Below are 22,531 nucleotides of genomic sequence, written 5' to 3'. Positions count from 1 at the left end.
AGGAATGCAGATACCTGTTGTTGGCATAGGTAATTGTGTGCAGAGGTAGGCAAGATAAATCCTTTCAGTTGACTGATAAAACTGGTTTAGAGATTCACTTGCATTGAAGGTTGAACATCTATCTGACAAATGCATTGGCAGGTTAGAATAATGACATTTATCTCTGGTTCAAAAAGTCAAATACGGTACTAAGCTATTAAGGAGAGCAGTGCGTGAATGACAAAAACAACACATATTTTCTTTTTTGTACAGTCTGTCACCAAAGAAAATATGTACCAAACGTAGGTCTAGCAGCAATATGCAAAATGCTAAGAGAATTTCCCTATCTGGTATTTCCCTTATGAAGACACCCTGTCTGTTTCACCTGTTCGAAATATTGAGCTCAAAATCAGCTCTCCAAAACACCCACGGATACATCAAAAATCACATGGGAAAAGACACTGTGTCTAAGAAACATCCGCTGACAATTTATCAACAGCTTATAACACAATAACTAGTGAAAACAAAATGAAGTAAGCAACACAGTCCATTAATTAATTGGCTCTGTTTAGACCAACTTCACATGGATTCGTCAGGAAATACTGCCTTTTTTTTTTTTTTTTTGCTACAGAGCACCAAGTTGTGTCCATGTCCCATTTGATTTAACAAATATAATACGTTAGTTTAAGAAATTATTGGCTATTAATTAATGCGCTTTACCAACTAGATCATAAATGCTTAACTCAGGACTACAGCACTATTACACTTCAATTACAATATGCATTGTTCAATTTAATCAAAAATAAGTTGACAACTACAAGTGAAAGATACACTGAAATATACCATGTGTTGATTTCTTCCTCTGGAAAAACTGTTGTTTTCATAGGACATAAATTGTCCAGACTAAAATGTTACTCTAAAAAGTAGCTAATACACTTGGGAGATAAGAAACACCAAGTATAATCTAATTTCATTATGAATTCATATGCTTGTGGTAACATTTATAGGCAACAACAACAACAACAAATAACGTCTTTTTAAAGTGTTTTTCCGTGAGGGAAGGTTCAATGCTGGACAATAGATGACCCAATGTTTCATTTTGAATCAAAAGCCGTAAGGTAATTCATCTATTAGACAAACCTGATAGAAGTGTGTCTTCATATGTACCATTTGGATATAAGGCCAGGAATGAATCTGAAGGTTATTAACAAACACCACTATGTTCATGTATCATACAAAATACTAAAACCATACAAATGGGATTCATCTCATATGAAGTATGAGTTTGCAGTATGAACAAACCTCTAGATCAGTACCAGGAGTATTTGGCCCCTCAGGAGAGTCTAGGAGTCCCTTGTTATAAAAAAAACATCCCGTCTCAGCTGTCTTTGCCGAGCGTGTTCTATCACGCCGTGTCGTTGTCGTGAATGCCAGTGTTACTTCCGAACAGCGCGGCCAGCTGCTCGTCGTAGCTGACGACGTTCCTCTTCATGATGTCCATGCAGGGGCCCAGCAGACGCTCAAACGCCTGCACGTCCATCACTAGAACACACAAACACACACACAAACAAGAACACAAGGACAGCCATATCAGCTGCAGCTAACGAAGCAAGGCTATTGGATATCATCTAGACTAGAGAGCATGAGTGTTGACAATGATACAATTCCTGGAGTGCAGTGCTCCTCCAGCTGATTGCAGTCTTTATCTACTTACCTAGACACTTGACGTTTCCTACAGCGTACGCTGAAGCAGCCCGGGGCTTGTTGGTAACCAGAGCTAGCTCTCCAAAGTACTGTCCCCTGGTACACATGGCAATCTCCACCTCCTCTTCCACCCCTTCTCCCTCCTCCTTTTTCAACTGGGGGTGACAGACAGTCAGACAACACAAGACATATAGTGCTTTCAATAGAACACACTGTGCCATTGACATGCTCGGTAACGGTGCTTTCAGCTCATTTGAACCTGTTGACACTAACTCCAGACATATTAACATGTCCATGACTACGTATCAACGGTTTCAATAACGGTAGAGCATCCAGAAGCAAGCCTTACCTTGCTCGTATTCATTGTTATTCGTACTTGACCAGATTCTACTATGTAGAAACAGTTCGCTGTGGCCCCCTGGCAGAACAACAACAGTTAGTTAGTCATTTGAGTAGCACATCTTACATTTTACATGGACTTTCTCCAAACACAGGGACAATGAGAGAGAGAATTACCTGAGCTATAATCTGTTCTCCATCAGTGTAGGCCTTGGAGGATAGAACATCCACCACACACATCCTCTCAGAGACCTGTCAGGACACGAGAGAACAGTTGTGATAGCTGCTATAATGCTCTACAGATAGGAGATAAACACGTTTAGATATACACTACCGGTCAAAAGTTGAGTCACTTAGAAATGTCCTTGTTTTTGAAAAGAAAAGCACTTTTTTGTCCATTAAAATAACATCAAATTGATCAGAAATACAGTCTAGACATTGTCAATGTTGTAAATGACTATTGTCTAATGACCAATGACTACGGATCAATTTGATGTTATTTTAATTGACAGAAAATGACATTTCTAAGTGACCCCAAACTTTTGAACGGTGTATACCATTATGCATTGTATATACTATAGAATGCAAAGTGTTAGGACTGTGCTACTAATGCATTATCAAGTGTCACTCAGTTAGCATCCCTCTCTGAGATGTTCCAGTTTTGCGTGGAATAATCCCAAATTAGTAGTTCTGACTTGTTCTCCAGGAGCTGATTATTATTCACTCAACTAATGGTCATTTTTTGACAATCCCTTGAAAATGGCACGCAGTTGTCAATGGTTTTAGCGGTGCTGTGGGTCTCCTTGCCCCCCAGCAGGCAAATTGAATGCTCTGAACCTTACTGCACCTCACAGGCCCTCAAATCAGAGTGCCTGTTGTCCGGACCTCTGGCAATCTCTATGGGGGTGCCACAGGGTTCAATCCTCGGGCCGACTCTCTCTGTATACATCAATGATGTTGCTCTTGCTGCTGGTGATTATCTGATACACATCTACGCAGACGACACCATTCTGTATAATTCTGGCCCCTCTTTGGACACTGTGTTAACTAACCTCCAGACAAGCTTCAATGCCATACAACTCTCCTTCCGTGGCCTCCAACTGCTCTTAAATACAAGTAAAACTAAATGCATGCTATTCAACCGATCACTGTCCGCACCTGCCCACCCGTCCAGCATCCCTACTCTGGGCTGCTCTGACTTAGAATACGTGGACAACTACTAATACCTAGGTGTCTGGTTAGACTGTAAACCCTCCTTCCAGACCCACATTAAGCATCTCCAATCCAAAATTAAATCTAGAATTGGCTTCCTATATCGCAACAAAGCATCCTTCACTCATGCTGCCAAACATACCCTCGTAAAACTGACCATCCTACCGATCCTCGACTTCGGTGATGTCATCTAGAAAATAGCCTCCAACACTCTACTCAACAAACTGGATGCAGTCTATCACAGTGCCATCCGTTTTGTCACCAAAGCCCCATACACTACCCACCATTGCGACCTGTACGCTCTCGTTGGTTGGCCCTCGCTTCATACTCGTCGCCAAACCCACTGGCTACAGGTTATCTATAAGTCTCTGCTAGGTAAAGCCCCGCCTAATCTCAGCTCACTGGTCACCATAGCAGCACCCACTCGTAGCACGAGCTCGTCTTTCCTTCCAGTTCTCTGCTGCCAATGACTGGAATGAACTGCAAAAAATCTCTGAAGCTGGTGTCGTAGCTGAATCAGAATTAGTTAGGTAACATAGATAAATATGTTTTATTTACTTTATACTTGTCATTAGAATGTCTTATTTTGGACTATACTGTTGGCAGTTGCATTTTCCTTTCTTCTCAAGGGAAAAGTCACTTGGGGCCCAGAGAGGGGAGAGGTCATGCTTGTCTTTTACATGTCTGGTAATATGCAGAATATCAGAAAGGGAGAAGTCAGAATTGAACAGTGTCTTCCAATGTGAATGGATCTGTTAAACCATGTGATTGGGGAGATGTTGTGGAAAATTGCAAGATTATGTTATCGTGCTTGTAAGATTTTTTTATAATCTTTGTATTGCATTAGAATATTGTGTGTGTGTGTGTTCCACTGAGGATGGGCCTCTATGAGATAGCACTGACAGAGGAGATTTACGATGTCTTTGGCCAATAAAGCCTAAAGAGCATTCCAGATAGTGAGGTAATGTTTTGGTACTATGAAGTACCAGGAATGAGATTAGAATCTCGTTTTAGAGACCAAACTGAACAATAATTTATAGCTAATGCTATCTGGCTATGGGATACTCCTCTCTCAAGTAAAAGTCCCTTTGTGAAGTTCCTAAGATCTGTGGTTTGTCATGTGAGTTGAGAGGGGTGTATCTTGGCTGTAAAAGATACTAAGTATTCTTTTGTAAGCAATCTCAGAATTCATTTATAGACACTGAATTGATCTTAGTCACAGGGCTATGGTGAAGCTCATATAATTAAAGATGAAGTTTAAATAACTCTGACTGGTGTGTGGTTTGCTCTCTCATCATTTGGTAATACAGGAAATTGCCATGACACTGGAGACTCACATCTCCCTCACTAGCTTTGTAAACAGCCCATCTATCTACCTACCTCATCCCCATACTGTATTTATTTATATTGCTCCTTTGCACCCCAGTATCTCTACTTGCACATTCATATTCTGCACATCTATCACTCCAGTGTTTAATTGAAATGACTTCGCCACCATGGCCTATTTATTGCCTTAACTCCCTTATCTTACCTCATTCGCACTCACTGTATATAGACTTTTTGTTTTCTTTTGTTCTACTGTATTATTGACTGTATGTTTTGTTTACTCCATGTGTAACTCTGTGTTGTTCTATGTGTCAAACTGCTTTGCTTTATCTTGGCCAGGTCGCAGTTGCAAATGAGAACTTACTCTCAACTAGTCTACCTGGTTAAATAATACAAAATAAATAAACGGAGAGGTTTATTGATAACAACCTATAGAGATCACAGTTGTTACCTGTAGGGATGTGAGCAGGGGCAGTGACTCGATGAAAGCCTCGTACATCTTCCTCTTCTTGTGGTTGTTCTTTACTATGATCCTCCTGAATGTCAGTCGGTCCTAGAGTACACACAACATCACAGGCCTCAGATCATTTCAACCAAACACCACATTACATGGTTACTCCAGTAATTAAGTTGCTTCAACACTCATCTGGGGCCAGTTTCACCGTTTTGTCCCGTAATGGTTAAGATTATGATCTCAAGGCTGATGCCTTCAGACAACCCAGGGAGTGTTGGCATGTTATGCTTTAGGCATCACTTCTGTAATTCACTCCTCAATCTACCGGGGGGGCATAGTCTACCATTCAAACCTACAGTACGTAACAGCCTACCTACACATCCTCTCATCCATTTCAGCTACAGGACAATCCACTGGTTCACCCTGAAGCCTTCAACCTACCATGCACCAGAGGGCTCCCACAGAGGTGGCGATGATGGTGGCAGCCCTGGGTGTGTTGTACATCAGGGCAAGCTCGCCAAAACTGCCCTGGTTGTCATAGGAACCCACCACACGCTCCACTCTGTCTGCTTTCATCAGGATGTCAAAGGTCCCTCTGGGAAATAAGGCAACATCATAATGATAAATTAATTCATTGCATAAGTATTTATTATATGGGAAAATCTTATATCGCACCAAACTCTGGCCAATAATAGTGCATAATACAGGAAATAGGATGCGATTTCAGACCCATCATCGCCAGTATCAGCAAAGCATCGCAGAGTAGGAGTGTTGACCTAGGATCTGGCCATAGAATAATATTCATTATGATCTAAAAGGCAAAACTGATGCTAGAACAGCCCTTCTACTCTGAGAAACTTTGTGGATATGGTCCCTGGGATCAAAAAGTGCTGTATAGACTGTCTCGTCCGTTTACAATGCCTTGATGAATCTGAAGTCCTACCTTTCAATAACATAGAAGTTGTCCCCATCGTCATCCTGGTCTATAATGTGTTCGCCAGCCTCCACTGGCATCTCAAACATTGCATCCAGTACCTGGGACATCTGCTCCTGTTAACACAACCACAGAGATATTTCAGTGACACGGCAGACAGCAGCATCCATATACAGTTTTTGTTTACTTTTCCTCAATGCATTTGTTTAACCTATAGTCTTTCCACCCCACTTTACTTTACCGGGTCTAGATTTTTGAACAGTAGAATGTCTTTGCAGGCCTCCTGTAGTCTGTGCCTCTGCTCGTCGGTTTTAGGATGGGTGATCTTTTAGAGAGCAGAGCAGAGCCATAATTAGCATGTATTATTATAGCTACTGTATCAGGTTCATGTACAGAGTGCAGACAGTCATCTAATCTCCTTCCCTCCCTGTTTCACTCAGCATCTGACTTCTTCTGCTGAAACGTTCTTTTGTTCTTGATAAATACACAAACGTTCAACTTAAACCATCAACGATGGTTTGCAGTGGACCAGCGGCATCACATCATTAGCTAACTTGAGGTTAAAGGTTAGAGGTCAACCCCATAGTGATGGAGGTTAAGTGATTTTACCCTGGGATCTTTGTCCTCCTCCTCCTCATCAGGGTTGAATGCTTCAGCACACACTGTGGAGAGGAGCAAGAGTCATCACATTACACTTGAGTGCCTCCTTCACATTTCACTCAGGATACCAAGAGTGATTCCAACCACACCAAGGTGGTCACACAATCTGCAGTGTAATCCATTTCACACAGCATTGTTTAAGCCGGTCATGTCTCTATAGGTGAACAAGCTGAACTCTAGACTGCTCCCGATACTTGAGTATTGTGTGCATTGAAAACCCTCTGGCTAGCAGACAGACACTTGTGTGATCCTGCTACAGTACTATTAACATATGTGATAGTGATGACAGCACCAATTGCTGCTCTGACTGGATCAATAGTCCCAGCCACTGAGAGGATATCCTTATGCCCATTAAACACACACTTCTGATGTCATTTCCTGTCATTATGTCGAAAACAGTGGAAAAGTGGGGACTTCTGTGGATGCAACATACAAAGGACATAGCTAGAATATCAAACCTTCTTACCTGAAGATCTTCTCAAGAATCTGTTGATCACTGGAGCTACAAAAAAAACAAAAAAAAGTTACATGAAGATGAGGTGTATTTTACTATGATATAACCATGTAACCATGTTCTGGCTTGACATATAGAGAGATTATTCTGATCTAAAATCACTGTTGATTGTTTTCAGCTAACGTTAGCTAGCTAACATGGAATGCATCAGCTAGCTAACGCTACTGATGCTCACACAGGTCAGGATAGTCACCGACACTTTCAGAACATTCTTTCCACTCCACTGCCGGCCAAAGTAAACAATGGGGGTTACTTGAGGTTTTGGGATGGTAGCTAGATAGCCATTTCCCTTTGAGATTAGAGTTCAATTGCCTTTTCTTGGCCTACCCAGAATTAAAATTATCGCGAAAGTTGTCACTTCCCTCTGTCCACGAGGGATTCATGGTAAAATGGTCAGTAGCTAACGTCAGCTGGGCTGACTACTGTAACTATAGCATAGTAGTAGCAAAACGTTAGCGAGCTTGACTTTCTCAGTGGCTGCCACCGTAACGTCGTTAGCTAGCGAGCTATCAAGGTTAGCAGCATCACACAGGCAGTACTGACTTTTCTAGCAGAACGGTGAGGTTAGCTACCTACGAATTCCTCATCATCATCATCTTCTTCTTCTTCATTTTCCGAATCAATTTGCATTGTCTCCTCGGCAAAATTGACCAATCTTCCACTGCTAACATTATCGCCAGGTCGACCGTTAGCCGAATCTCGGGCATTGTCAAAGGCGGATCCTCTCTGATTCTCCTTCAGTTGGATGAAATACTGCAAGGCAAAGTCCAGAAGGTCTCCTGGCTGATTCCTCAACACTTCCACTGTAAAGCTTTGCAACAGCTCCGTCAATCCGTCTGGGATTTCAATACTCATTTCTAATCGGTCTTTGAAGAGTCAGGCAAATAATAAAAATACCGCTGGCTATTTTCTGAATATAAAAAAAAATGATATTCCAGCTCAGGCTTGTAAGGGTTGACAGCTCACTTGAATAATACGTTCCCAAACACAGCCTTTTGCAACAAATATTGTTGGCGTTATACCCATTCTCAATGTATGTTCATCTGTAGCTAGCTATAGCTTGCTAACTTAGCTACCGCCTTTTGATGAAATCTGAATGAAAATGGCAGTAACAATGCTAGCTAGCTAGCTCGCATCATTTTGCTGCCTGCTTCGGGAAACCCACGCATGTGACCCAGGTATCCATGACAACCAACTATATAGAGCTTGCGCACGCAGAATCATAGAAATAGAAGAGTGAGTAGATCAGTCACCACTCCATCTCGAGGGAGCATCGTTTTACCAGACAGAACAGAATGTTTAGAAACTCTGTGATTTTACCATTCTCAAAATTCACATCAGATGTACATTATTCCCAATATTTCGTCATGCATATTGACAGTCTAGCATAGTAGTTTCCTTTTTGCATAACAATTGTCCTATGTAGGCCTACACTGTGAACAATTATTTCACAAGGAGATTCCATTTTTAATTGATACCTAAATACAGCAACTGACCTCCATAGAAGTTAATTAATAAGAAAAAGGGAGAGTTGGGTAGAGTGTTTTCTCCTCCACAGTGGAGCAGAGGCGATGAAGGATACAGTCTGTCCAGTCGCTGTAACAACATAATATAACCATGTAACCATTTAATCAAATTGGATTTATTAACATAGAAATTCATATGAAAAGACATACTACACCAGGAGTTTACTTTTTCAAGAATTGAATACAAAACTTTTGGATGTACAATGAAATAAAATCAAGTATGAGTTCTCAGTCGTCACCCTCCTCCTCTTCTCTCTGACAGGTGTGTGAGGTATTAGCGTGTAGTACAGTGTCCACAGACACTAGACTCCTGAGACACTGTAGAACAGCCAGGATCAGATGATACATACAGGACACTGACTCCACACCTGAACTAGAGCCAGAGCTTGACCAAACTGTCACCTCCTTTACCCCTGACCCAGACATAGACCTTGACATAGTGTCAGCCTGGACCATATTAGAACCATCCACTACCAGAACAGCACTGTCTCCAGCGGGTCCGGAGAGTTACCATGGTTACGTATGCAGCTGAGAGTGTGTGCGAGAGCCTCAAGGTAGCGCCGAGGATTGTGGGAGTAGATCTGTCTGGGCACACTCAGTAGGGCCTCTGCTAACATCCCCGAGGCGGCAGGGGTGTCCAAGTGTGACGGAGTGTGCGTGTCTGTGTTTGACGGAGTGTGCGTGTCTGTGTTTGACGGAGTGTGCGTGTCTTTGTTTGACGGAGGGTGTGGCGTAACAGGAAGTCAAAAGTCCTGCCCACGGAAATTACACTACAAGGCTCCATCATGTCTGTGTGTGTGTAAGTGGTTCTTTCTGTAGCTCTAGTCCTGTGTTTGGGCACCCAGGTAGTAGTATGCAGCATGTGTAGAGCATCTCGTACAGCACATACACTCTGTTCCGCCTGGCCCTCTGTCTGTCCACACACAACCAGACTGTGGGGTCTGCCCCTGTCCTCTGCCTTAGGAAACCCCACATTGACGAACCTGGGAGAGAGAGAAAACCACATAATTAGCATAGTGTGTATGTGTGTGTTTGTGTGTGTGCGCGCGTGTAACTATCCTGTAACCATACCTGTGAGCTCCCAGCACCAGCAGAAGGTCACCGTAGCAACATGTTCCTGTCCAATCACGGCCCAGTCTGAGACAGGCTGGGTTCCACTGAGCACAGAGAACAAGGTAAGGTCGTCTTCACACACACTCTAACACACACACAGCGTACCTCCCCACTGCAGCCAGGAAGGCCTCCGACTGTCTGACTGATGAGAGGAGCAGAGACACTCCTACATGCTGTAGGGTGACACACACACTGTCTAACCCCCACCCTGATCTCACACACACACTTTCTATCCCTACATTAGCCCCACCCAGCTCCAATACAGTTCCACCAATCTGTAGGCTGGGTTCCAGGTGTTCTGTCACCGCAAGGGCCCCGATTGGTCCATGGTGGCAGAATGGGAGGGGTGTAGAGAAATCTGCATGTATGACCTCCAGCAGACTGGAACAGCCAATAGGAAGCCTGCTACTGTTGTGTGCAGAGCAGGGAAGTGTTCATTTACGAAGTCGCCATGGCAACTCCAATGGGAGAGCAGCTCACAGTTCAGTTGGCTGATGATTTCTGCATGAGTAGGGCTGATCCGGGTGTGAAGGAAAGCACTGAGTAGGCGACACAGAGTGGGTGTATCTGTCTGTCCTGGGGTGTGTGTGTCTGAACGGGAGGAGCCAGGTGGAGCCACTCCAACAGTGATAACATTACTGAGCTCGTCCAATCCAAAGGCCAGCAGAGCTTCAGCCAAACGCTTGGCACCTTCCCGGGGGATTTTCGGGTGTGTTTCTGTATCTCCCGTAGCAATGAGGCGAGCAGCAGGACGAAGGTCTGGGAGCCATCTCCTGTCACCGAGCTGTCTCCTCACACACTCCACCACCATCCTACACACACACACAGAGAGATTGAGATTTCACAAAGTATTGTAAGTGTGTGTGTGTGTGTGTGTGTGTGTGTGTGTGTGTGTGTGTGTGTGTGTGTGTGTGTGTGTGTGTGTGTGTGTGTGTGTGTGTGTGTGTGTGTGTGTGTGTGTGTGTGTGTGTGTGTGTGTGTGTGTGTGTGTCAGAGTATGTGGGCGGAGCTGGAGCGTGCCCAATTTGACTGGAGCATGGAGCGAGATTCCCAAAGGCTAGAGCATCGGCCTTCTCGCCCGCTCCAATTTTGCTCCAATACCACTCACTTCACGAGCTCTGGGCATTCCTGGCACAGCATGCATTTGTAATCTACTTGTGTGCTGCTATAGCCCCTTACTTTAGCTACTATCATGGTGTGCTAAATATTTTCGTAAAGAAACTGATAAAACACACAGGTGCAAAATCAAGGTGAATTGCAAAGATGAGGACCAAGAGCAAGAGAGGGAGTGTGGTGATGTAATGTCCACAACTAAAGAATCATTGCGGGATCTGAAATGACACATATCCTGAAAGCACGATGGTGTACTTACTACGTGCACATGCTAAAAGAAAGGAACGAGGTGAGTAGCTAATTAAGTTTCATTGTAGCAAAATATTTATACACAAAAAATCTGACCTCATAAAAGTTTCCTTCATTTTTGTTAGATTATCTATACAATAGGCCATGATTGATTTTCATATTCCAACTTTCAAGGCACTTTCCATTTTGATTGGGTTTATTTGCCTAAAAACCTTTAGGCTTACCAATAGAAGAAAAAAAATAACAACTCTTCATCCCTGCCCAGCTTGTCAAGAGTGGCCATAAGGGTGTTTAGCATCCCCAGTGGCTCTACAAACTCGGAGAGCATATTCTCCATTGCTGCCCTGCTCTAGAGGCACCATCACATGAGCCTGAAGCCACAGACCCTGGCCAAACACTGGTGTTTCTAAAAAATAAATTCAAATGAACTCTAGACTGAGCTTAATAAGGCATGTTTCATTTTAGTGTGTATTTAATTCTAAGTGTCACAGCTTATATGCGCAATTTAGACTATTATGATTTAATACAACAAACTGTTGTTAAAATGCTGAGTGCTTAATGTCCCTGACTCCATACCAGCAGTGTGTTGCACTCAAAAATGCTTCACAATATATTTCTTTGTAGGCTATAGCCTTGAAACATTTTTAATATTGCATGAATAATTCATTTACATTCCTTCTTCGGCTCCCTGTCTGGCTGCTGACCTATTTCGTGTTTATATGCTGTTTAATATGACACGTTGTCTATTTGAAATTGAGCGCTTCTTACATTCACCTTTTCATGCTCATTAAAGTATTTTTCATTCAAACCATATGGTTTGGTTTCTATGCTTCAAAACCAAATAGTAGGTTCAGGTAGTCAAAAAAACCTGTTGGGTATTAAATTGTGATTTTAATTCATGGAGCGAATTTGAAGCTGCAGTTTTTTTCCTGAGAGCCAGAGCGGGTTTTAGTGGGGCTTTTTGTTCCACCCGCAGGGCTGTGAGGATGCGTTTTCCGTGGCGTGTCAACAGCGTTTGTCCCGTGTGAACAGCACCTGTACTCCATCAAGACCAAAGCTCCTCCGGATCACTGCCTCCAGGACACTCCGTACGGAGTCCAGCTGCAGACACTGAAGCTGCAACCGCATCCCCATCCCCAAGACCTGAGATGGAGAGAGGCTACCGATCCAGGACACAGAGGCACAATTGAGTTGGCTCGAATTGGGTTAGCTGGGATTCACTGGCTTCAATGTCAATAGTTGGATTGCTCTGGGCTTGCGCATAAACGCTTCGCGGGCGACATGGGGTGGTGCGGCACACATTTCATATGCATTTAAGTAGCTAGCTAGCCTACTTCGATACTGCGCGCCTAATCCTCAACCTCGTTCATCTTGATGAGTGAAATGTCATTTTATGGTAAAACTATACTGACTGCTTCCACGATGAAACACCCGAAATTCTAATATCTGGTTTATGTGAACTCACCCGGGTGTGGAAAAGCTTCCTTTGGTTTCCTAGAGACCTCTTCCTCTGACGAGGTTGGTGAGTCACTCAGTTTAACATCTGCATGTCGACCTCTAGCGATGAGACATAATATATAACTATATTTCTCTATGATTAGGTTTATTATGGTATTGCCACCATCAGTCATGCAAGTCGGATGTTATATTAACAGATGATACAATCAGATGCAGTGCATTAGCAGAGGAACAGGGGTCAATATTTATGTAGAACTCATAAACATATGGTAAGATCAGGCTTTGATCTTGAAAGTGCAAAAATAAGACTCTTACTGTATACAGTCCATGGTACAGTCAATGGGCAATGCATCAGAACAACTGGTTACATCATTGAGGAAGGGTTGACAAACTTTTAGATCCAGACTTTGGTCTCTGACTATATCTCCCTCTCTCCTTATTTGGGAGTCCAATCAACATAGTAATCTTTACCTAAAGTGGCTTACAATTATCACATATGTGGCCCATGTGGGATTTGAACCCACCCCTCTGGTGTTGCCAGCCCACTAAGCCATTGACACCATAAGGGGAGCACCCTAGGCTGAGCGTTTATCCACCCCCTGCTTGATGCCCAGCACCAGGTGTAGGAACCAGTTGAACTGCACGGTCCAACCCTTGTCCCTGCAGATCTCTATTTGGTCCAGCAGGTGGCGTTGTGCCTCCTCCTCCGGCCGGCCCACAGTCAGCGCTTCGCGGATGTACTCGATGTCTTCTTTGCTGGTGAGCTGAGGCATGCCCGTCATCAGCATCATGGAGAACAGGATGACGAGGAGGTTGGTGTGATGCCTCAGAGCCAGGTAGGCCCGCACACACACATCCTGGAAGATCAATGCTGTAGTTAAGAGTGTGTGTGAGTGTGTGTGGGTGGGTGTGGGTGGGTGTTTGCGTGTGAGTGAGTTTGTGTATATGTATTTTTACTGGTTGGACAACACGTTCATTTGAGTACCTGGAACTTCTGGAAATGTGGGCTGCTCTTCTTCCCTGATGTGCCCATGACATAGAGGAAGTCAGGGGTGAGGACGAAGGGAACCCTCTCCTTACTGATACCCAGGAAACTCTTATAGTTCCCCAGTATGTGGCCAAAGTCAATGTGGAACAGGTTACCTGAGGGCAGACATATCAGTTTAGTTTAGTTTATTTTATTTTTACAGGGACAGTGCACATTAATCAACGTTTCAGTAAAAGTGCCGGTTTTAGCCAGCCGGCTAATTTTCAACCGCAGTCCCTGGGCAGGTTATTAAAAACAATTACAATATAGACAATAGCACCATAGAACAAGCAAGACATAGCAACATAGGACAATCAAGACATAGCATACAGACAGAGCAACATAGAACAAAAAGCAGCAAGACAAAATTCATAAAAGCAACAAAGTGTTTCCACACCTCACAAGCTACAGACAACAGACAACATGGAAAGCGGCAACACACAGCTAGAGACCATGTTCACAAAGGGGGAAAATAATGTTATAGATAAACCACCCAATACATCAGAAACAAGTGACTACATTCAGATGAACAGAAAATAACTTTCTATGGGTTCATCCACATATATAGAATATTGTGGAATGTATTCCTAATGTTTTGGCAACCACTTAACGCCAAGTACTGTATTGTGTTTGCGCTATAGCGAGATGAGGAAGAGCTCTGGTACCAGATTCAGTGATCATGATGTTGTCGTTGTGTCTGTCTCCTACCCCCAGCACGTAGGTGGCCACACAGTACCCTCCACAGGAGAACACAAACCTCTCCACCGCCTGCTGGAACTACAGGGAGGAGAGGGAGATACACAGAGAGAGATACACAGAGAGAGAAAGACAGCGAAAGAGAGGGAGATACAATGATGGCGAGTGAAGGGGAGAGACAGAGAGAGGGGAAGTGATGGAGACACAGAGTGGAGGAAATGAAGAGCATTCGTGAGCTGCCATTTCATACAACCAGCCTTGCTCGAGTATTTCCACAGACAATATTGGAGCGAACACAGTGACTGAAACCGTGTTTCATCTTTCTCTATTTATCTGCTAGCGCTGTGGTAGCTTCTGTGGTATACCTTCACCCTAAAGCTATGGTGCTCTTATTATCTGCGTTTGGTGGACCTGATTGAAGCCAGTGGCACAGAAAGCGCGCGCTTTTGCCTGGCCTCTGCTGCAAAGGGGAGGGCGTTCGTTCTAGGGAACTATGGAGGAAGAAGAAATGAAAGCTACTTACATGTGCAGGTAACACACTCAAATACTGAGCTATGTTGAACACAAGGCCCAACTGTGACCACTACTACGGCACCTCAGTACCTCCAGGCTCTGATCAGGCCCTACACCCAAACAAGGGCACTGCGTTCATCCACCTCTGGCCTGCTCGCCTCCCTACCACTGAGGAAGTACAGTTCCCACTCAGCCCAGTCAAAACTGTTCGCTGCTCTGGCCCCCCAATGGTGGAACAAACTCCCTCACGACGCCAGGACAGCGGAGTCAATCACCACCTTCCGGAGACACCTGAAACCCCACCTCTTTAAGGAATACCTAGGATAGGATAAAGTAATCCTTCTACCCCCCCCTTAAAAGATTTAGATGCACTATTGTAAAGTGGCTGTTCCACTGGATGTCATAAGGTGAATGCACCAATTTGTAAGTCGCTCTGGATAAGAGCGTCTGCTAAATGACTTAAATGTAAAATGTAAATGTAATGCTGCATGGGGATATTTCTAACAGGCCAATTCAAAAACAGACATAGCAGAGCTGAAAATGTGGAGTTGCTTCAGCCTACACAGCCTGAGTATACGTGAATAGTGCTGCAGACAAAGCCCTGGGTAACAGGAAATGTAGCAGGGGTGTTTCCTTCCTCCTTAGCGGTGCAGTTATATCCTCTACAGCTGAGACGCTGCAGCACCGTGGGAGTAATTATAGCCAGCTACCTTTTCCTCGCTCACACACTTGTCCCGCAGCCATTGGTTGAGGATCTCGTCCTTGAACGCTCCTGTGCTTCCCACAACGCTCTGCTGGATGTTGGCAATAGTGGTGGCATCTTTCACTATCTCAATCATCCCTAGAGAAAGAGAGAGAGAGAGAGAGAGAATAAGAGAATAGAGAACAATGCTTATTTAATAAGAAATGGCATATTTATCTATAATTATTTATACACTATATATTATATGTTATAATATATTATTATTAACACATCATGACCGTGTAAAGTCAGTTGACATACCTATTTTATTCCCAGTAGAGATACAACCGTAGGGCAGTAAGGACAAGTCCAAAGACTCTTCCTCCCATATGGACTCCATGATCAGCAGAATCTAAAAGGAGGAGCAATTCGTTGTCATGGAACATTTGGTGGACAGTTTTGCCTAACCCATTGAGAAAGCAAGCCCACATACCTGTAGAATGAGCATGTCCTGCCTGAGGTCATCCCCGTCCTTAAAGATGACCCCGATGGTGTCACTGGACAGCGTGGTGGGGTCAGCCCTCTTAAATTGCAGCCACAGCGGTCTCTTCTTAGAGGCCATCACCTTACACTGCTCTATCTGAAGAGAGGGACCCATGTTTACAGTCAAACACAGGAGAGAATGGAGGAGTAAAATACAATTAGTGGAGGATACAGGAAATGATGGTGAAGCAAGGGATGGGGACAAGCGAGAAGATACATGGAGGAAAATAAGAGGGGGGTAGAATAGAGATGGATAGGTATTATTCCACTCACCACCAGAGCACCAGCCCGTAGACCCGGGTCATAGGGCACTCTGAAGCTCTCTGGCAGCCCAGACGTCTGCAGGTTCTCCAGCTTCTGACGCAGCTGGAACACAACTGAACATACCACCAGGATTCATATACGTATTCCTTTCTATATGATTTTATCTCGATCCCTTATACGAGGTACGTTGACCTGAGGCGACAGGCTCACCTTGTGCAGAAACATCATATTTCTCAGCAGACATGGCCTTGATCTCCCTGGTGACTTTCTGCAGGGCTTCTGTCATCTCCACCTGTTGACGATAACGAATTGGATTATTCTTTATTCAGATCCTCGTTATCTGACACTTTAGCGACCTAGTCTATTTAAATCTGTCTTTTCAATCCTCCAATTCTTTTGCGTACAGTATATATTTTATTGTGAGGTGTATTGAGATGTTTTAATAAAGTTGTATCTGAAGAAAGATGTGACTAGAATGAGGCCGACCTGACGTGCCGGCCTCAGCCCTCGGAGGAGGCCACACAGTACCAGAGGTACCTTGGCTACGACGTCAAAGCCCTTCCGTCACATTGTACGCAGGAGGAACTCCCCTCACCCACTCCTACTGTGTCCGATCACACATCACACCATACTCTTGTTTACGGCTGGGGTTAAGGCTATTCACCCACCTGGCGTCTGAAGTCCTGCAGCATGTCCTCTCCACAGCCTCGGAGGTAGGCTTCCAGCAGCACAGCGTACCTCTGCTGGTAATGCATGGACTGGGCGATCTCACTCCTCAGGAACCAGAAAAGGAAATGACCTATCCTCTTACTCCTGAGAGCTCTCTTCAACAGGAACCTGGCCAGGGCACTGTCATGGTACGGCTCAAACTTCACAGCCTGAAAAACACAGAGGAGCACACATATGCATTTTTTTCCCTCAAAGTAAACACATAATACATGCAAGCAAAATGTTTCAGTAAACTGTAATGCGACATTGTAAAGTATCTTCCCGTTTGGGGATTTTTTAATACTCATACTGTTTTGCATTTTTAACTAAGGCCTCATTGTTGACAGTAGAGACAGCTTATTTGACTCTACACTGACGAATGACACATGTAAAACTACCCACAGGTGCTCCGTTCTGGGAAAACACCAGGTAAAAAGGAAGCCTTGTCTATAAAGGTTGTTATTGTATTTTTTTTCTAGTCAATGTATGAAACAGCTATTTTGTTTTTATGTGTGCTTCAGAGACAGGTAGACCAACCACCTATGACTAGGGCTACTTAGTCTTTCTCGTCATGAATCTTGTTCTGGTGGCAGCTCTGCAGAGAGGTCACTAGCTAGCACAGTCACAAAGTCATAAAATCAGATTTTAAACCTAACCTAACCTTAACCAAACTGCTAACCATAATGAGTTAGCCTAACCTTAAATTAAGAACAAAAAAGCAAATGTTTGTTTTTATGAATTTTTACAATATAGGCAATTTTGACTTTAGGTGAAATTGCTCTGGTGAAATCGCTCTGTTCTGTCTCCAGGACAAGAGTCATGACAATAAATGTCAACTTGCATGACTAGGGCTGTGTAACGAAACTCGGTTCCTCTATGGCACAGACCGAATCTTGACAGAACCAAGACGGAAACACATCAGATATTTCTCAGCCAAATTTTGGTTCCATCAAGTCCGACTAACTCACCTGGACCAGCTGCAGCAGGTACCTCAGGACGTCGTCGTCCCCCAGGGTCTCTAGCTTGCGTACGGCCATGGAGCGGACGTGAGCGTCAGAGTAGTGGCAGTCTAACAGCTGCATGGCCAGGCCCACATCCAGCACACTACGGTCCCACACAGAGCTCCTCTCCAACAGCCTATGGGTGGCCAGGACAGCCTCCTGTCTACCCCACCGCACAGAGCCCAGCAGCTTGGGGTATGCCCTGGGAGAAGACAGTAGGGAGTTTTACAACATTTCAAGAAAAAAATTGCACCGAATCATATTTAAGAAGGTCTCTGTGATACTCTTCTAGAAAAACATATTTCAAATAAGAACAAGAAAGATGGATTTGGGATGAAACTAGTGCTTCTGTATTATAAACTGACTTATTCAGTAATATAGTATTAGATGACCATGCCAGTCAGTCTTACCTGGGGTGACGCATACACTCCTCTCTGAAGTGCCACAGCAGCTCTTTGTCTTCTTGGCTGAGAGGGTGCAGTGGATCGGTCTCAACAATTGCCTCAAACTGCTTCCTCAGGTGGTTAGGCATCTCCCTTTGCCCCCTCTCCCCTCCCTCGGCCTCCCGACCCTCCCCCCCGGCCTCCTTGCCCTCCCTGCTCTTGGGCAGGGCCACTGGGTAGCAGTACTTGTCCAGCAGGATGGCTACGGCCAGGGAGGAGGCCTTGTCTGGGTTGGTGGCTGAGGTCAGCTTGTCTGCATTGACGCTGCTGTTGTCCTCGGTCTTCTCAGGCATCTTCCACATGTGGAGGATGAACTCTCCCTGGCGCAGCAGCGAGCGGTGGTCCACCAGCAGCAGGTTGACGTAATACAGCAGACGACTCTTAGTCTTATTACAATCATGGCTGCCGCTGCCACTTCCAACTGGGGATCCTCCGTTGTCCTGGTAGGAGGTGCCCTTAGAAGTCTGGGTCTGGGCCTTCCCACAGGACACCTGGGGAGAGGAGAAAAGAGAATAGAGTTAAATTGCAATTAATTGAATTCAGTTGTGATTCATACTATATTCTCCAAATAATAGACTGGTATTCTACAAAAGAAATCCCAGAAATAATAGCATGGTCACAACAAAGATGTTGGCTAAAGCAAATATAGATACAGCTGCCAGACTAAACCAAAAAAACATTATACGGTTTCCTAGTTTACCTGTAGGCTGAGGCGAGCCCCCTTGGGCAGGTCTCTGATGCGTATATTAAACTCCAGCCAGGTGTTCCACAGCACCTCCTCAGTGAAAGCCTTGGAGGAGGTCCTCTCCTGAGCCAGGAGCTGCTGGCCATGGAAGATACTGGCCTCCACATACACGATCAGCTCAGGGTTCCTCGGCAGGGCCGGGATGTCTATGCCCAGGACTTTAACCCTGAACTTCCTGTGACAGTCCCACAGAGAGATTGTGAAGACCCGCTCGTGGTCTTTCTCGTCGATCGTCAGCTGCTCATGGGTGCCTGTTGGAACAGAGGAATATGAATCATCTTAATCATCAAATAAATATTCCCCAAAGGAAAATCATGTGCTATAATATTGGTTATTGTGGCACAACTCTATGACCTAGGGGAGTTTGTTAATGTTATGAAAAGTGCATATTGTAAAATGTAATCTATTGGTGAAATATTCTGATATGATTACTTTGGGAATATTGATGCTAGCTTACCTGCCACTCCAGTACAGTCATCCACCTGTGCCCAGTCCTCTTTCTGGACCAGGTCTTGACCTGGATTAGGAGCCGACTCCAGGACCAGATGGATCTCCTCCCCGTTCTTCAGACACTGTCGGACCCAGTGGAAGTCCCTGACCGGGTGGTTCCCATAGATATACTCTTCCCTGCCACACACTCTCAGGACATAGTCTGCCTCACACACATCCTCAGGAACTCCCAGCAGAGCCCTCTTATTGGAGATCTTCGTAAAGAAGGTCTGGAGCACCTGGACGGGCGTGTCGTCGATGGACACCTTGATGGTCTGGCTGGCCTTGTTCCTGTGAATGACCAGCAGGATGTGGCTGTTGGTCACCTAGAATAAAATATTATTCAATCTTTATTGATCCATGATACAGAGGCAACGGAAATTGGCTATTTTTTGCTGTCCCAGTACCCAGCTACATCACCCAATATAGAACAGGCTGGGAGCAGGCAAGCAGCACAGGGTCGCCCACAGAGCTGCACCCCTGGAGCAGCCAGGTTAGGGGTTACATACCTTGGTGAGCAGGTACTCTGGGAGGTGCTTGGATGTGATCCAAGGGTCCATTGAGTAGAGTTTGGGGTCCCGGTCGGCCAGCTCTATCTTGCGGGGTGTGAGGAGCTTCCTCCTGGTGAACTCCAGCTCGTCATCGTGTACGTTGCTGACGTCGGTGACGTCGTAGCCAATCAGGTAGTTGAGATACCTCTGGTACTGTGTGGACTCCTCAGAGGGCTGAGGCCGGCACGTCAAGTGGATCTTCCCCACATCTTTCTTTAGAGCTTTAGATTCAAATACAACTTTATGAAAACATCTCAATACACCTCACGATAAAATATATACAAAAAATGCAAGGGTATAAAAGAAAGATTTAAGACTAAAATCTTCTACCTTTCCAGTAGCGGATGCAGTCCAGGGTCTGAAACACCTGGTGCTTATCGTAGATCTCACACCAGTTGCCCTTCTTCTGGTAGAGCAGGATGCAGTGGTCAGGGGAGTACTTCTGGTAGAACTCGGGGCACAGGTTGGTGGCTACTACCCTCAGCCACACCTGGGCTTTCACCTGCTCCACCGTCCAGTTCCCAGCCACCTCCAGGAGCAAGGTGTCCGGGCTGCGGCTACTCTTAGTGGTGGTGGGGAGGACGAACTCGACGGCTATCTGATCCATGGCCACGGAGAGGGTGGAGGTGAAGGCTTTCATCTTTCTTCTCCTCCTCCGGTTCTCTTCTCTAAGGACGACAGGTTGAGGTTCTTCTTCATCACTCACTTGCTGTTCCATAACACGAGTTATCTATTATCAATGAAGAATATAATAGATGTGTTTAGATTAGAATAGATGGATTTGTAAGGGATGTTAAATGTAGCATGTATATTTATCTCATGTTGGTAAACTTAGCCAAAATAAGATGCTCTATCATGATATGTTATGCTTATACTATTTCTGTTTTATTTTATGATGTTGCGTATCAAGCTTGTTCAACTTCTTCTTTCAGATCAACTTCTCTGCATAGGAAGTTGCAAAGCAGGAAGCAAGGAGAAGCACTGTCAGCAGTAACAATGTATCAACCCCATACAGTCATTGGTATAACTCATCAAAATATGATAATGTTGCAGTAAAATTGAGCAACCAGAATTTCGCAAAATTGTAAATTCCACCTTAGTCATTTCAGAATATATTTCAAAAAATGATTCAATGACAACTTGAAAATAAATTGACAAGTCCCCTACACCTGCCCACAAAAACAAACATACAGTTTAAAATAAAATCATACATTATATAAAAATACAAAAAAATGATTGATGAAACTTCAATGTTACAGATAGTTTCCATGAGAAAATCCAGAGCCGTTAGTTTTCAAAAACAGAAAATAACGGTATGACCGATTACATGGGGAAAGTCAATGAAGAAAACTTACCGCTCGGTAGGCCTAAACACACTCACGCCAGCAGAAATATGACACGGTGGGTCACTAGGCATTTGTAAATATTTGTAGAATGGTCCCAGTTTCTCCTTAGTTCATGTTAAGTCCGTGGTACTAAAACTTTCTGTCTGCTATTCCATTCACCCCTCCCCGTGATGTGTGAAGCGGAGTCCCATGCAAGTCTACATGTTGCGCTCTTATTGGTCGCTCAGAGGCGCCATGACTGTAGTTTTGAGGGAACTGGACTACAGAAACCCACAGCCGAGTAATGCCATTATGATTAAGCAATTTACTTGAAAATTACCATTACTATTACTATTACTGATTTTTGAAGGCGTTATGTTATTGTATCCATGCCAAGATTGATGGGTTTATATTCAATGTCCATTGTCATATTCACTAAAAACGTTTTCTCCTGAAAGAAAAGAGGAAAGAAAGAAAAATGTGTCATTCTCTGGCATGGTATTATTTCCTACTATTATATAAATATAGCAAAGATTCTAAGCTATGCAGTTTTTGCATGATGAATGTTCTTATTGAATACCATCAGTATATATATATATGTTCAAAAGTTTGGGTCACATAGAAATGTCCTTGTTTTTGAAAGAAAAGCACATTTTTTGTCCATTAAAATAGCATCAAATTGATCAGAAATATAGTGTAGACATGGTTCATGTTGTAAATCACTATTGTAGCTGGAAACGGATGATTTGTTATGGAATATCTACATAGGCGTACATAGGCCGATTATCAGCAACCATCACTCCTGTGTTCCATTGGCACGTTGTGTTAGCTAATCCAAGTTTATAATTTTAAATGGCTAATTTATTATTAGAAAACCCTTTTGCAATTATGTTAGCACAGCTGAAAACTGTTGTTCTGATTAAAGAAGAAATAAAACTGGCCTTCTTTAGACTAGTTGAGTAT

The 22,531-nt window shown here is 44.1% G+C and overlaps 2 protein-coding genes across 2 annotated transcripts in view; both read right to left on the bottom strand.

Annotated features, from left to right (window-relative positions):
* The window catches only part of LOC124013945 (cAMP-dependent protein kinase type II-beta regulatory subunit-like), an 8,523-nt gene extending 221 nt beyond the window's left edge, over positions 1-8,302 (bottom strand). The window contains exons 1-11 of the mRNA XM_046328522.1: positions 7,695-8,302; positions 7,075-7,110; positions 6,558-6,610; positions 6,190-6,273; positions 5,958-6,064; positions 5,456-5,609; positions 5,012-5,113; positions 2,200-2,274; positions 2,033-2,101; positions 1,694-1,838; positions 1-1,521 (exon numbers count right to left, since the gene is read on the bottom strand). The exon at positions 1-1,521 is cut by the window's left edge and continues 221 nt beyond it. Of these exons, the coding sequence (XP_046184478.1) occupies positions 1,385-1,521; positions 1,694-1,838; positions 2,033-2,101; positions 2,200-2,274; positions 5,012-5,113; positions 5,456-5,609; positions 5,958-6,064; positions 6,190-6,273; positions 6,558-6,610; positions 7,075-7,110; positions 7,695-7,977 (1,245 nt within the window). The 5' untranslated portion in view covers positions 7,978-8,302 and the 3' untranslated portion in view covers positions 1-1,384. The remainder of the gene's footprint in view (positions 1,522-1,693; positions 1,839-2,032; positions 2,102-2,199; positions 2,275-5,011; positions 5,114-5,455; positions 5,610-5,957; positions 6,065-6,189; positions 6,274-6,557; positions 6,611-7,074; positions 7,111-7,694) is intronic.
* A 440-nt stretch (positions 8,303-8,742) lies between these two features.
* LOC124014156 (phosphatidylinositol 4,5-bisphosphate 3-kinase catalytic subunit gamma isoform-like) lies at positions 8,743-21,782 on the bottom strand. The gene is made up of 18 exons (XM_046328906.1): positions 21,599-21,782; positions 20,574-20,973; positions 20,202-20,464; positions 19,661-20,018; positions 19,159-19,454; positions 18,426-18,949; positions 17,983-18,217; positions 16,975-17,184; positions 16,517-16,598; positions 16,316-16,419; positions 15,993-16,139; positions 15,821-15,911; positions 15,528-15,658; positions 14,274-14,385; positions 13,567-13,724; positions 12,589-13,438; positions 9,720-10,573; positions 8,743-9,631 (listed from the first exon to the last, which is right to left on the bottom strand). The coding sequence occupies exons 2-16, from the start codon at positions 20,959-20,961 to the stop codon at positions 13,157-13,159; spliced, it is 3,381 nt and encodes a 1,126-aa protein (XP_046184862.1). The 5' UTR covers positions 20,962-20,973; positions 21,599-21,782; the 3' UTR covers positions 8,743-9,631; positions 9,720-10,573; positions 12,589-13,156.
* Positions 21,783-22,531: the final 749 nt, after the last annotated feature.

The sequence above is a fragment of the Oncorhynchus gorbuscha genome, linkage group LG25 (assembly GCF_021184085.1).
Source record: "Oncorhynchus gorbuscha isolate QuinsamMale2020 ecotype Even-year linkage group LG25, OgorEven_v1.0, whole genome shotgun sequence".
Classification (NCBI taxonomy): domain Eukaryota; kingdom Metazoa; phylum Chordata; class Actinopteri; order Salmoniformes; family Salmonidae; genus Oncorhynchus; species Oncorhynchus gorbuscha.
This window is presented reverse-complemented; position numbering and strand designations above follow the sequence as displayed.

What these genes read in the sequence shown, in the direction of transcription:
- LOC124014156 (XM_046328906.1), bottom strand. Translation starts at nt 20,961, where the DNA reads ATGGAACAGCAAGTGAGTGATGAAGAAGAACCTCAACCTGTCGTCCTT. An exon ending in CATCATGATCACTGAATCTG is followed by an intron (nt 13,725 to 14,273) that starts GTACCAGAGCTC and finishes GTCTGCCCTCAG; the next exon opens with GTAACCTGTTCCACATTGAC. An exon ending in CACATTTCCAGAAGTTCCAG is followed by an intron (nt 13,439 to 13,566) that starts GTACTCAAATGA and finishes TTGATCTTCCAG; the next exon opens with GATGTGTGTGTGCGGGCCTA.